Source organism: Phyllostomus hastatus, unplaced genomic scaffold (genome assembly GCF_019186645.2).
Source record: "Phyllostomus hastatus isolate PE091 unplaced genomic scaffold, TTU_PhHast_1.1 phas_contig_402, whole genome shotgun sequence".
Classification (NCBI taxonomy): Eukaryota; Metazoa; Chordata; class Mammalia; order Chiroptera; family Phyllostomidae; genus Phyllostomus; species Phyllostomus hastatus.
In genome coordinates, this window is record NW_025333873.1 from 14801974 (window position 1) to 14814514 (window position 12541).

Genomic DNA, 12541 nt, shown 5'->3' on the forward strand with positions numbered 1-12541 from the left:
CGGCGACCAGCAGACTGAGCACCACACACCCAGCTCGGGACAGTGCTTTTATTAACCGTGGTTTCCCACGGCGGTGGTTTGGTTCCAGGGTCGTGAGCAAAGGCTTAAGCTTGAGAAAAAAGTACGTGGTCGGTCAGTTGTCCTGGGTTCTGGTGCGTGGGGACGTCTCGTTCCGCAGCGTCGCAGCCTTCCCCTCCTGCGCCTAGTGGTCCCCGTCACCAAGGAGACTGAGCTCGGGCTTGGCCTCGGCGACGTCCCGCCAGTAGGGGAGCAGCAGCGGCAGGGAGGAGACTTTCTTCTCGACCAGGGGCCAGAGGTGGGAGAACAGAAACTCGTTTCCCTTCGGTGAGAGATGCAGTCCGTCCGACAGATAGGATGAAAAGTCCTGTCAAGGGGAGAGGGGACTCGGTTCATGGCGGGCGCAGCGCCCGCCTCAGCGCCCCGCTGCCAGCTGGTCCGGTTGTGTGCCCGGGAGCCCTGCGTGTGGAGGGTGGCCTCCAGTCCTGAGGGCCTGGGCGGAGACGCCCTCTCGGGGCAGCAGCTCCAGGAAGGCGCTCGGCTGGCAAGCATGCACATTAACACCATAGAGGTGCATTAACACCACAGACTGGAACAGACAGCAGGTGCCTGGCTGCTGTGAAGGGGCCCTTTTGCCTCTGGTCCGGGTATTACAGTGACAGGCAGGTTACTGGGAACAAAGGACTAGGCCACCGCCCGGGCTGGGACAGTGACTGCGGGAGTCGGTCCCCGCGCCCAGGTCCTTGGCGCCCTTTCTCCATGGGGATGGGTGGGTGCAGGCCTTTCCCGCAGCTCCAGCCCCGACCCCGTGTCAGAGCCCGGGCAGCACGGTAGCTCCGACTCAGACCAGGGCTCCGGGCCGCCTCTCACGGCACTTCAGGCCGTTGGCTCAGACGACCTCCAAGGACGGCCCCTCAGTCCCAGCACCTTCTGCCCGGAAGCTGCAGGGGGCTGGGGGACAGCCGTGGGCCCAGTGGGGCGCAGCTTCCCCAATCTGCCCGCAGACGGACTCGGAGCTCTGGGTGCTGCACCCGCTGCACTCGGCGGCGGCTCCCGGGTCCTGGTTCCCGAGGGGGACCCGTGTCCCCTGTGCGCGCCCCGGGAGTGGACAGCCAGGGCCCGAGTGAGTGTGTCTGTCCCAGGGGCTGTTCTCACGAGGGGCTCTCCTGTGGTTCTGCGTGTTGTTCCTCTTCCCCTTCTGTTTGGAAGGGGGCTTTCTGATTTAAAAACGGTAATTGGAGCTACTTATCTCACCACACAAACCTCAGCTGACACCACATTCTACTTAAACTCCCTGTCTTGCCCGTAGCGAGCTTTAACTTCCCCGCACGCCGCTGTGAAGGAACTGGGCCTGGGCGCCCTCACACGGGACTGCTCGCGGCCCCTCTCGTCCCCGTGTGCGGCCCTGACCGGTGGGGGCCCGCGGCAGGGGGAGCCGAGCCCAGCAGGTTTGCGAGCTGCCCCAGGGCCTCCCCACTCCTCCTCTCTGCCCCTGCTTTCCCAGCGGTGAGAGGGACGGCTGTCTGGCCTGCTCGGCCACTGCCGCGGCACCCTGCTCACCCACGGGACCGAGCGAGCCGCTGTACCTGGCCATCCTTCTGCATCAGGGCCCACAGGTCCAGCGCGTCCGTCCCGCAGTCCCGGGCTACGTGTAAGCAGGCGCTGGCGTACTCGCCAACCACCATGTTCAGGCGGTTTAACTTGCAGCCTGTGGAGGACAGAGAATCTGCGTGACAACTGCCCGACCCAAGTCCTGGGCCTTGTGCTGCTTCTGACCCGGACGGTTTCTCAGTCCCGTCAACAGGCCTGGACTTACGGACCGGTGGGGTCAGCTGGGGGCCTGGGGACAGCACAAGGCCGGGCCTCACTGGCGCTACCGAGCACAGGCCAGGGCTCACCATGGCCTCCCGAGGACCCTGGACGGAGGTCCCAAGCCGGAGAGGCCAGGCCAGTGGACATTACAGCGGAAAGCTATGGTGAGACCCCGAGACCTTTACACGGGACCAGGAGCTACTGCAGCGTCGTGGAGAAATCACTGCAGATGGTCCACCAGAGAAGGGAGCGGCCGGAAGGGAGCGCACCCACCACCAGGCGGCCGATTCTTTTTGCAAGCACACCGTCTGTGTTGGCGGCGAGTCAGCCCTGCCAGTGTCGCTCAGAGGTGGCCACAGTCTGTGAGCCAGTGGTCTCCCAGCAGATTCCCTGGCAGCCCGTGGGTCCTAGTTGGCTGGCCCAGTCCGACGTGGCGGGGCTCGAACCCGAGGGCTCCACCTGGGGCTCGGACTCAGCGGGGGGGCTCGAGTTCCCAGGGGATGCCGAGCCGCTAGTCTCAGACCACACTAGAACCACGCCCGGTAGCTGCCGAGCCTGGCTGCTGGAAACGGAAGTAAAAAATGTGCGTGACACCAGGACTCAGTGCACCCACCCGCGGAAGTGAAATCTCGTGACAGTGCCTGCTGTGATCTAGACACCGACTTCTCCCTACCGCATCCCCCTTAAAACACGTTTGCCGGAACGGACGACCATGTGAGCACGCAGGGCCGGGAGCCGCAGCCCGGGAGGCACCCGCTGCGCCCCTGGGGCCGGCCCCCAGTCTCAGCAAGGGCACTTCCTGCAGCAGAGGACCTGCGGCCCGAGGCGGTGGCCCCACTCCGCGCCCGCCTCCCGCTCTCTCCAGGGCGCTCCCGTCCTCCTCGGCTGGGGGGCGGGGCCCCCTGACGTCACAGGTCCTGCTCCTGCGCTCTCAACAGACCTTCACCGGCCCCTTCGCCATGTCGCCGCAAACCCCCACCCACCTGACCGTCTCCCTCCCCAGCCCAGCAGGCAGGACCCAGGTCCCAGTCGCTTCTGTACCCGGAGCCCCTGGCCAGGGCCCCGGCGCAGCGCACGGAGGGGCACACATGACCCGGGGGCGGGGCAGAAGCCTGGGGCCGGCGCCTGCAGAGCCGCCCGTTGTGGGGGAAGGGGCGCTCCGCCCCCTGGAGGGAGGCGTCAGTCGGGGGTGGCAGACGGACAGAGGGCCGCACGGACCGGAACGGGTGGGGCCGCCTGCGGCAGGCACCGCCCACTACCGGGGGGGTCGGGAGAACCCCCCAGCCGCGACCTCAGTGGGAAGGCGCCGAGCCTCCCCGCCCCCGCCCCGCGTGGAAAGCCGCCGTCAGTCCGGAGACGCCCGCTCAGCGCCTGCTCGGCCCTCGGCGGCTCCACGTGCACCCTGGAGTCCGGAAGGCACGCGGCGGAGAATCCAAGCGAGGCTCCGACTTCAGTGCCGCAGGTTCTCGGTTCGCTTCCGCGGCAGCTGTACGTCCACCCCTCAGCTTGACCGCACACACAGGCCAGTGCGGACGGACACGCCCCAGGAGGCGGCGCGCAGGGGCCGGACGGCACGCGCCCCCGTTCTCCTCCGCGCTCCCCCGCTCCCCCGGCGGCGGCTCACCTTGCGCGAGGCACTCCTTTTCCCACGCGGCCTCGCAGAGCGGGGGCGGCGTGATGAGGATGACCCTGCTGGCGGGCACGTCCACGGACCGCAGGTACTGCACCATGCTCCGCAGGTTCGCCGCGTACTCGTCCAGGGGGATGTGCTGCTTGGGGTTCTCGTCTGTCGGGGCGACACGGACACCTCCAGTTCAAGGGGCGGGTAAGGTGAATGCTCGTTCAGGTGCCCACGACTCGCCACGTCGTCAGTGGGCAACTGTGCAGCACCCAGGCCGGAGGAGGGGAAGGGCGCAAGGACACAGGCCTTCATCACGAAACCACCCCCAAGGCTCTGGTGCTGTGTCCCTCCTCTTGTGACCACGTGGTTCGCAGTCGGGCTGGACGGGTGGAGGAGGGGTGCTGTGGGGTGCCGGCTGGGCCCATCCCGCTCGGCCACCGTGCAGCCACACGCCCCCAGACAAGGGCTCAGCCTCCCCGGACCTGTCCCGTCTCTCCCTGGTGGGGAGAGAGCAGGGTCCGCCTCGCCGGTGTCTGCGAGTTAGGTCAGCCCGGTGTGCGCAGCACTGAGGGCGAGGTGCCCGCCCCGTGGGGCACTCGGTCACCTCGTGCTGCCGCTGCTGCCACGGCCACAAGGGCCGACTCCAGGTGGGCTCCCCCGGGCGGCCCAGAGCCCCCTGCAGACTACACGAGTGTGCGGCGACAGAAAACCAGCCCCCACGGTCCCCCACCGCCTAGAACCCAGCAGGCGCCTCCACGCTCGTCCTTCCTGTCTCCCCCACAGCGGTGCTGTTTCTCAGAGGGGGTCCCAGTGAAGATACGCCGCCACATGCTTTTTTCACACCATGTCACACGCATGTTTCCTTCAGTAGTCCTCAAAAGCACGGACGTACTGGTAAGGCGGCCACACGGGCCGTGCAGCACCCCCGGGTTTTGCTGTGACAGGAGACCCACTGGGCTGCAGTCCAGGGCCCCGGAGAGCTGTCTGGAAGGCACGGGCGTGCCCGCCCGCCGGGAACTCGGAGAGAGCGCTGTGAGGCTCGCTGCTTACACCACTGTCGTGTTTGGGTCAAAACCCAAAGTTCCATGTGCTGGTTTGCATTTTGGGGGGAACAAGTTTTCGTACATTTTAAAACATGTATTTGTTTAACTTCTCCTTTGTGAATTGCCTATTCCTGCCTTTGCCCATTATTCTATTGGAGTTAATATTTCTCTTGATTTCATGAAAGACATCAACCTTTTGTCTACCATATTTTTGGAACTATTTTCCTTGTGTCATTTTTTAAAAATTGTTTTTTAGACAAACTATTTTATTTCACAAAATATTTTCTTCCTTTGCAATTTCCTCCATTGCTTTTGTGCTTAGAAAGCATTTTCGCCCTGTCCTAAATCTGGTAAAACATCACCACTGAAGAGAAACTCTACACGGAGACATGCAGAAATGACCTCACTTGAACCCACGTAGCTGGCTGGCAGCCCCCACTGGTGCTGCAACCACGACGAGCCTGCTGCCACGCACAGGCAGCTGGCCCCCTGCCCAGGCTTCACCCGAGACGTCCCTGGGGCGCCCACGGGCAGCAGGAAAAGGCCACTGCCGCCCTGGAGGAACCTCTGCCAGGCGACCGCCCCACCCACCCCATCCAGGCTGACTCCTCGCCACGCGGAGGTGCTGCTGCCGCCCCCAGAGGGAGCGACAGAGGCCGCGGCCTGGCACAGCAGCAGTCCTTCGGACCAGCTGCTGTCACCCAGGGTCGCAGGCCGCACCTGGGGTGGGGCTGCCCCCGAGCTGCTCTCATCAGTGTGACTGCTGTGCGGGGCGCACGCCTGAGCCCCCCACCCCCGGCTCCATCGGGAGGCCAGGCTGGCTGGGCAGAGCACAGCGCCCCCGCCCCGACTCCGGACCGACTGTCAGGGCCTGAAACCGGGTCTGCCCCCCGGAGTGCAGAAAGGAGGGCGGGAACAGAGCTCCCCGCGCGGCAGGCGGGGGATGTCGTGTGCGTGGGCACTCAGGAAACTCCGTGGGTCCGGAGCCGGGGGAGCAGAGCACGCGACGGCGCCCGCTGTCCCGCGAGGAGGAAGGCGGTGAGCACAGCCGCCCCTACCTTTCAGCGCGCTGTCATTGGCCCCGAAGAAAACCGTGACGGCCACCGGGCTGTCCAGGACGCTCCCCTTCCTGACGAGTCTCGGGAGGATGATTTTGGCCCATCTAGTGTTGTAGCCCGAAAACCCGCGGTTCAGAACGTCACATTTCCTGCGAGGAGGAGATTTCGAGGATGAAGTGCAGACACGACTGTCCCCACCCCGCAGCCGGCCTCTCTCGGGGGCGTGCGCGCAGGGCTCAGGCCGCCCGCATCCCCTCTGGTCACCACGGCCGCACAGCCACGCACGCCGCTCGCAGGTCGCGCCCAGGCAGGGGTGAGCCGGCACGGCCGGACAGTGACGGACAGCCTCGGGGAAAGGGCACGGCCCAGCCCGCAGACCAGCTGGGTCCTCGCACGGCAGAGCGGGGCGCTCTGAACAGGGCGTCTGCAGGCCTGGCCGGCAGCTCAGCCGCTCCCAGTGCCGCCCCCACACGCCGAGGTTTCGGGTGCGACCCTGGGCAGGGCGCTCGCTAGAATCAACCCCACACCACCCAGATGGGCGGAACGAGTCGATGTGTCCTCCTCCTCAAGTCAATAAAAGGGAATTTCAAGTGGAGTTCACTGCGGGGAGGCATTCATCTGAGCAAGAATCAGATAAAAAAATCACTAATAAACTGGACTTCAAATGTAACGGTGGCTTACTGGAATACCTGCACAGAGTATTTAAGACTTTTTTATAGACTGCTTTCTTAGAGTTTAAGATTTACAGCAGCGCTGAGTAAAAGATCACAATAAAACCCAAGAGACTAAAAAAACACTGAAAAAAAACCACCACCACAAAAAACTGGGTGGAAGGTAGAGCGCCCGCCCCCACCAGGGCGGAACACAGGTTACGGGGGTGACCCTCCTTCCACCCGGCAGCGTCACCCCATCGTTTGGCTTCGATTAAATCATTTTAGTGAGCACGGTAGGTGTGTTTCAGCTTAACCCAGGGAGTTAACAGGCACCGCCTCCCCCTAAACGCCCACGACCGGGCCGCGTGGCCGCTGAAGCCCCACCCCGACCCCGGGGCCTGGGCGTCATCCACGGTAAAAGGCTGTTTCAGAAATAAACCTTAGATTTCGATTGGTGATTAGCCAATTAATGTGGTTCACTGTGGTTCAAATTCCTACAACCAATACATTCTCAGAGGTTTAATGGATTTAAGAATTGTTAAAATGCTTTTGTAACGAACAAAGATCTTACCTGAATGTAAACAAAGACATCACTATGGGCACAACCATGCACTTCAAATGTACTCCCAGCCACTCGGGCAGGACGGGAGGGCGGCCGGGGCGTCTGGATAACCCTCAGGCGTGGTGACTAGGCTACACTGAAACCGACCGGCCAGGGCTGTGCCGACGGCCCGATGGCTGAAGCAGGCCTTAGGGGCCCAGGTCTGCCGTGGCTCCAGACCAGGTGTGCCCACCAGAAGGGCGGTTTGGCGTGGAACAGAAATAAGTATCAGCTCTGGGGCTAAAGAGGAAGGAGCACTGAATTGTTCAGCCCCTCAGCAGAGACGGCAGGTGACAGCTCCCACCCAGTCGCCCCGGCAGCACCCCCAGGACGTCGCCCTTCGGCCCCAACAGCCTCCTCGTTTCTCCAGAGGGCTGCCTGGCTGAAGGACTCGGGTGCAGGGCGCCAGAGTCCGGCCCCCGGCCTGGCTGCTGCCCCTGGCTGCACTGGGGCACCTCAGAGCAGGGGAGGGCACGGGGAGGCCTTCTCCGTGGCCAGGGCCAGCAGTGCTGTTTCCGCAGCACAACAGGTGCTGCTGCGAAGCTCCAGAACAAGGCACGAGGGACCACGCGCTGTCCCCAACTCTGTCCTCTCCTGTGATTACTCTCCGTTCCACAGAGCCAGCTAACCCAGTGGTCGCCCAGAACTCACACCTGCACCCTATCAACTCTGACAAGCTGTCAGTGCTAAAATCAACCGTGAAGCAGTTAATATGAAATTAAACACTTAAAATGTTGCATTAAACATTTTAAATTCCTGCAGCTTTTCAGGCCATTTGAACAATTAATACATCAATTTTTCAACACCACCTTCTCTTTGTCCAGAAGAGGTTAACGGACTGACTGAAGGTACCGGGTTACGGAAAAGCACTGCCATGCTCTAGGCACCTGAGTGAGCCCAGGTGTGCCGACTCGGCCGCCCAGCACCGGAGCAGGCGCCCCGGGGCCCCGCCGCGTGCCCACCCCAGTGGTGTGGCCTTGTCCTTCGCCCTCTCCACCTCATTGTCGTCAGCTGTGACGCGGGCAGGAGAAGAACAAAACCGCTCCGTGTTGTGAGTAGTTGCACAGGTGAGATCGAGACGGTGGTTTAAACAGCCTCGGGCACCTGGTGCACGCCCACCACGTGGCTACTGCAGCCCCGCCCCGCCCCACTCCACAGACGGGAAAGTTGAGGGATGGAACGACGCACCTGCACGTGTTTAGGTTAAGTCCGCTGAAAAAGAGAAAGCGTTTAGGAATAGAAAAAGCTGGAGGGTCAATTTTTCTTTTTCTAGTTTAGGGGATAAAAATAAAAGGAGAAAGTGAGGGCTTTTAAAAACACCTTTCACATTTAGAAATAAAGTGTATCTTCTCGGTGTGTTAGTTACACTGACACGAAAGCTGGCAGCTCGTGGCTTGTTCCTCCTGAGGGAGCAGACACGGCTCCCGCCAACAGCTTACCGACACCCCAGATACTCGTGTCTGCTGTTTTTAACACGGAAAATACTTCTAAATATTTATTTTAACGTCTTGAATTGGGACCCTGTTTCCCTGTGAGTGAACTCCTCAGCATACACTTAAGTTTGACAAACAAAGTACCAAAATCATCACTATTTCTGATGTATTTTATAAAGAATTTTGGAGGAAAAAACTTCTATCCAAACTCTGGGTTAAGAATACATTCTTTCTTAAAATTGAACTTGCTAATCATTTAACTCATACCTGTCATAATAATGGAAAAAGAACTTGTCGCCTTTCCATGGTGAACAGCTGAGTTCTTTGGACCCAAACCCTTGGCGCGTTGGTCACAACGTACAGGGTTTGCTTTCACAAGGAGGCGGAAGTCCTTGTTCCCGAACCCCCAGGGCCCCCCTCCTTCCCAGCACCCCCATTCTGACTAGGATGCAGCGGCGAAGCTGGGTGGGGAGTGCCCGTCACTCTCCATCACCAAGCACACGGGGACCGGCCGGACTGAACTCACCTGACCAGCTTGTCAGCCAGGGACGCGCCCCATCCACCCTGCTGGAAAGAAAACTGCAGAAAGAAAAGCCGGTTAGTACTCGTCCGGTGACCAGGGCATTTTGGTAAACAAGGGGCATCTCGGTCAGCAATTCCCGGGCTGTTCCCCGGGCGCTCCTGGCCCTGGCCTGCACCTGCGCTTTGCCCAGGGCCACCTGGGGTCCCTGCACCGCGGCTGCGCTCTGGCAGTGGAAGGTGGTTCCCTTCCCTACGGTCGGGACTTGAGCCAGCCTCGCAGGCTTGGGTGGCGCCCGGCACTAGTCACCCTTATCTGTGACAGCTGCGAAGAAATCTCTGCACCAGAGATGAAGCCAGCTGTATGTTGGGCTAGGAAACGAAGCCCCGTGCGACCACCTTCCCACAGGTGCCAGGATCAGTAAGACAATTACAGGGCCCCGGGGGACATCTTGATACCCGTTCCCGTGGACTCTGGGGATCCCGTGGATCTTAGGCCCAGATGCCTAAAAATTGTTACCAATTATTGGCATACACACAAAAAATGGGTTTAGGGAAGATATGTCTGAATGTTAGAAAAATAATAAAGATAAAACCAAGGGAGAGTAACTTTTAAAAATGTACTCCCTCTGAAATAACATTTTTTCCAATTTTTTTCCTTAACGTGAGTTGAAACGATCTTGGATGAAAACACGGCCTTCTGTCTATTTCCTTCTCGAGAGCACTGTACTCGGGCTCGGCCTGTTGCCCCCGAGGGAGCCGAGGGGCCGGCCCCTTGGACCCCACCCGGAAGGCGCTGCGCTCCGACGGCGCGGGAGCCACTCAGGTCCGGCGGGGGGAAAGAACCGCCGCCGCAGACACGGAGACCGCGCGCCGGGCGCTTCCCAAAACCCTCCGGAAAAGCACGCGGGAGGGGGCGGACCCGGGCTCTGTCCTCCGAGGCTGGAGGAGCCTGGGACCCCGCGCCGCGGGGCACACCCCGTCGCCCTGGGGCCGGGAACGAGAAGCGGGAGCCACTCGGGCTCTTTCCACGGACACCCGCGGCGCTGGGACGCGACGCCCACTGAGGTCGCCGTGAGCGGTACCAACTGCTCTGGCCTCGGGGCGCCCTGCGCCAGGCACGGGGCAGCGGGTGACACGGGAGAAACGCGGGCCGTCGCTGGGGACGCCGGGACCGTGGCTCCGGGCGGGGACATGGCCGAGGACGCCTGAGAGACCCGCTCGGAGAGAGGCGGGTCGCGGACGGGCGGCGGTACCTGGGTGATGGAATCTCCGAAGAGCAGCACCCGAGGCCAGAGCAGAGAGCTGCCGCCGCCCAACCCCTCGCAAAGCGCCATAGCCCCGAGGCCGGGATGGGATCAGGCCGGATATCCGGGGCGGGGCGAGCGGCGGGGGCGGGGCGAGCGGCGGGGCGGGGCTTGCGTAGTCCGTCGTCCTGCCTGTGTGTAGTCTCGGACCCCCGGTTCCCTAGGGCTCCCGGGGCAGAGCGCCTCTGGCGGCCTCCAGCCGTTTCTAAAGCCGCGGTATCTGTTGCCTCTTGTAAAGCGCATTCCCCCGTTCACAAAAGCTCGCTCTCTCGCATTCGTTCGCTGTGGCTCGTTCGTCCCGAATCGTTAGGTGGCAGCCGCGCCCTGACCTCGGGGCGCCCACGGACCCCCAGAGACGTGAGGCCAGGCCCGAGGGTCGCACCTGCCTGTCCCCTGGCCAGCGTCGCCGGTCAGCCCCTCAGTCCCTCCCTTTTACCCCCCGCCCCGCCCCCCACCCACTCTCCGGGCAGGCCGGTTCCAGCGTTTCAGCAGATGGCAGTGAGCGAGAAGGCGGGAGGGCAGGGAGCTCTCCCCGTGTAAGCCCCGACTCGCCCGCACCCGTGTATCTGACAACGGTGACTTGCGGACTCACACGCGGCTGCGACACTGCCCTTTGCCGGAGTCCCAGGGGCTCACCTCGTGGCGAGGCGGCCCCAGGCCCGCTCCCCTTCCACTCGGGAAACCCGCACGGTGGAGGTGGGCTCCACCGCGGCCCCCGCCTCGGCCCTGCCTGCCCCGCCCCTGAAGCAGCGCCGGCCCTCGTGGCCAGAGCACCCTGTCTCGCCAAGTCGCCGCCTCCTGAATAAACCGAGTTTTTCTTCCATCAGCTCCTGCCTCTCGATTGATGACTGGCAGCCGAACCAGGGGTCGGTATCGCCAAGGGGCTCATTGGTCAAACAGTCAAAAAACTTAACCATTTATGAGGTTTTGCCCCCTCTGTTAGAAAACAACGTAGGCCACTTGCGGGCCTGTAGGGCAGAAGCCTCAGAAGACACCGCCCTGGGGCTTCGGCGGGGGACACAGATGGACTTCCCTGCACACAGCAAAGCGGGAGTCACGCCAGCACAGCGAAGAAAGTGGGGTTCAGGGGGAGGGGCCGGGGAAGTACCGTCACAGAGGCAGGGAAGTCCTCGGAGGAACTGAGCCCGCAGGGTGTCCACTGAAGGTGCGCCTGCGGGTGAGGCGTGGAGGGCTGGGGCCGAGGAGTTGGGGCCGAGACCACCCCCCGGGATCAGATGGGGATGGGGGACTTCCCACGGACTGACTCAGCAGGACTGTTGCCAGAACGGGTCTGGGGCCGGCCAAGGAGCGGGCCTAGTCAGAGAGAAGCCTCGCGAGTTCTTGTGAGCCCCACCATGCAGTGAAGGGTGGCGGCCAGGAACACGGGCCAGCGGTTCACCTGGAGACACCTGAGATGAAGGTGAGACCAGGAACTGGGGAGCAGTGCACGGCAGGGAAGCTGACGCCCCTGCTGCGGGCGCGGCCCTGGGCTGGCCGTGTAGAGGGAGGCAGGCAGGGTGACGCAGGGCAACACCCAGTGCTTAGGCCTGCGGTTCCGACATCAACCAGAGCCTCCTGGGGAGCTTTGACAGCGTGCTGCCACGGGCCCGCCCTCCAAACCAAGCAGCTGGAGGCAGGATGGAGACACGTGGGCGTCAGTTTAACGCTCCCCAGGTGACTCCACGGTGCAGCCGGGCATAATGAGTCAAAAACAAATGGTGTGACCCTTCGACCCTGGGCTGGGGCCAGAGGCAGAGTAAGCGGCTCCGTTACAGAAGTGCGTGCTCATTGTTTCACGTGAAAAGTCAGATCCACGTGCTGACGTCTGTGGTCAAGCACAGGGCAGGCTTGGTCCACGATGCAGGTTGTCCGTCACCAGGAGGGGGGCCAACTCGGCCTCCAGTGTCGAGGGGAGTCAGTGGGGGGGGGGGGACCAGCGTCTTTAGCTCGACGAGGAACATCAGCAGCTCTCCAGCGAGGCCTGGGAGGGGACGGGCTGGCTCGGGCACATGCCTGTCCCCTCTGCAGAGGGACAGTCAGACCTTTTCATCAACGTACACGCCAGGAGACCCCTGCGGGGTCGACCTGCTCCCTCAGCCACAGCACCCGACACGCCCGCCTGTGTCAGGCGCCTGCGAGTCCGTGTCACGGGGCTTCGGGAAACGGGGCTGCTGGTTAGTTCACGTAGGACACGATCCCGCAGCCAGCACCTGCGCACCCGTAAGCGCGAGCCCGAAGATTACACCGAGCGCCCCTGGGTGGGACGGGAAACTACTAGACCCAGACTGTCACCGGGTCCCGAGAGTCACAGGTTGACAAGTGTGAGACCAAGGACCTTGGCAAGAGTGTCGGGGGGACAGGAAAGGGGCTTCGCACCTCTAAGCGACGACCTTGAATTAGTCACTCACATTCAGAATGTGGGCGCGAAACACAAGCCACCGTGCACCTCCTTGAAAAAGCACAGCACGACACCCGG

The 12541-nt window shown here is 62.4% G+C and overlaps 1 protein-coding gene across 1 annotated transcript; it reads right to left on the reverse strand.

Annotated features, from left to right (window-relative positions):
• Positions 1-34: 34 nt before the first annotated feature.
• On the reverse strand, positions 35-10150 carry IAH1 (isoamyl acetate hydrolyzing esterase 1 (putative)). The gene is made up of 6 exons (XM_045844657.1): positions 10015-10150; positions 8766-8818; positions 5553-5701; positions 3455-3616; positions 1605-1726; positions 35-385 (listed from the first exon to the last, which is right to left on the reverse strand). Exons 1-6 carry the CDS (start codon positions 10093-10095, stop codon positions 203-205), a joined length of 750 nt encoding a protein of 249 aa, XP_045700613.1. The 5' UTR covers positions 10096-10150; the 3' UTR covers positions 35-202.
• Between the last annotated feature and the right edge of the window lie 2391 nt (positions 10151-12541).

Excerpts from the sequence above, each read along its gene's own strand:
- IAH1 (XM_045844657.1), bottom strand. The coding sequence starts at position 10,095 with ATGGCGCTTTGCGAGGGGTTGGGCGGCGGCAGCTCTCTGCTCTGGCCT. Across the intron at positions 1,727-3,454 it reads AAAGGAGTGCCTCGCGCAAG|GCTGCAAGTTAAACCGCCTG; the intron begins GTGAGCCGCCGC and ends TGTCCTCCACAG. Across the intron at positions 386-1,604 it reads TGATGCAGAAGGATGGCCAG|GACTTTTCATCCTATCTGTC; the intron begins GTACAGCGGCTC and ends TCCCCTTGACAG.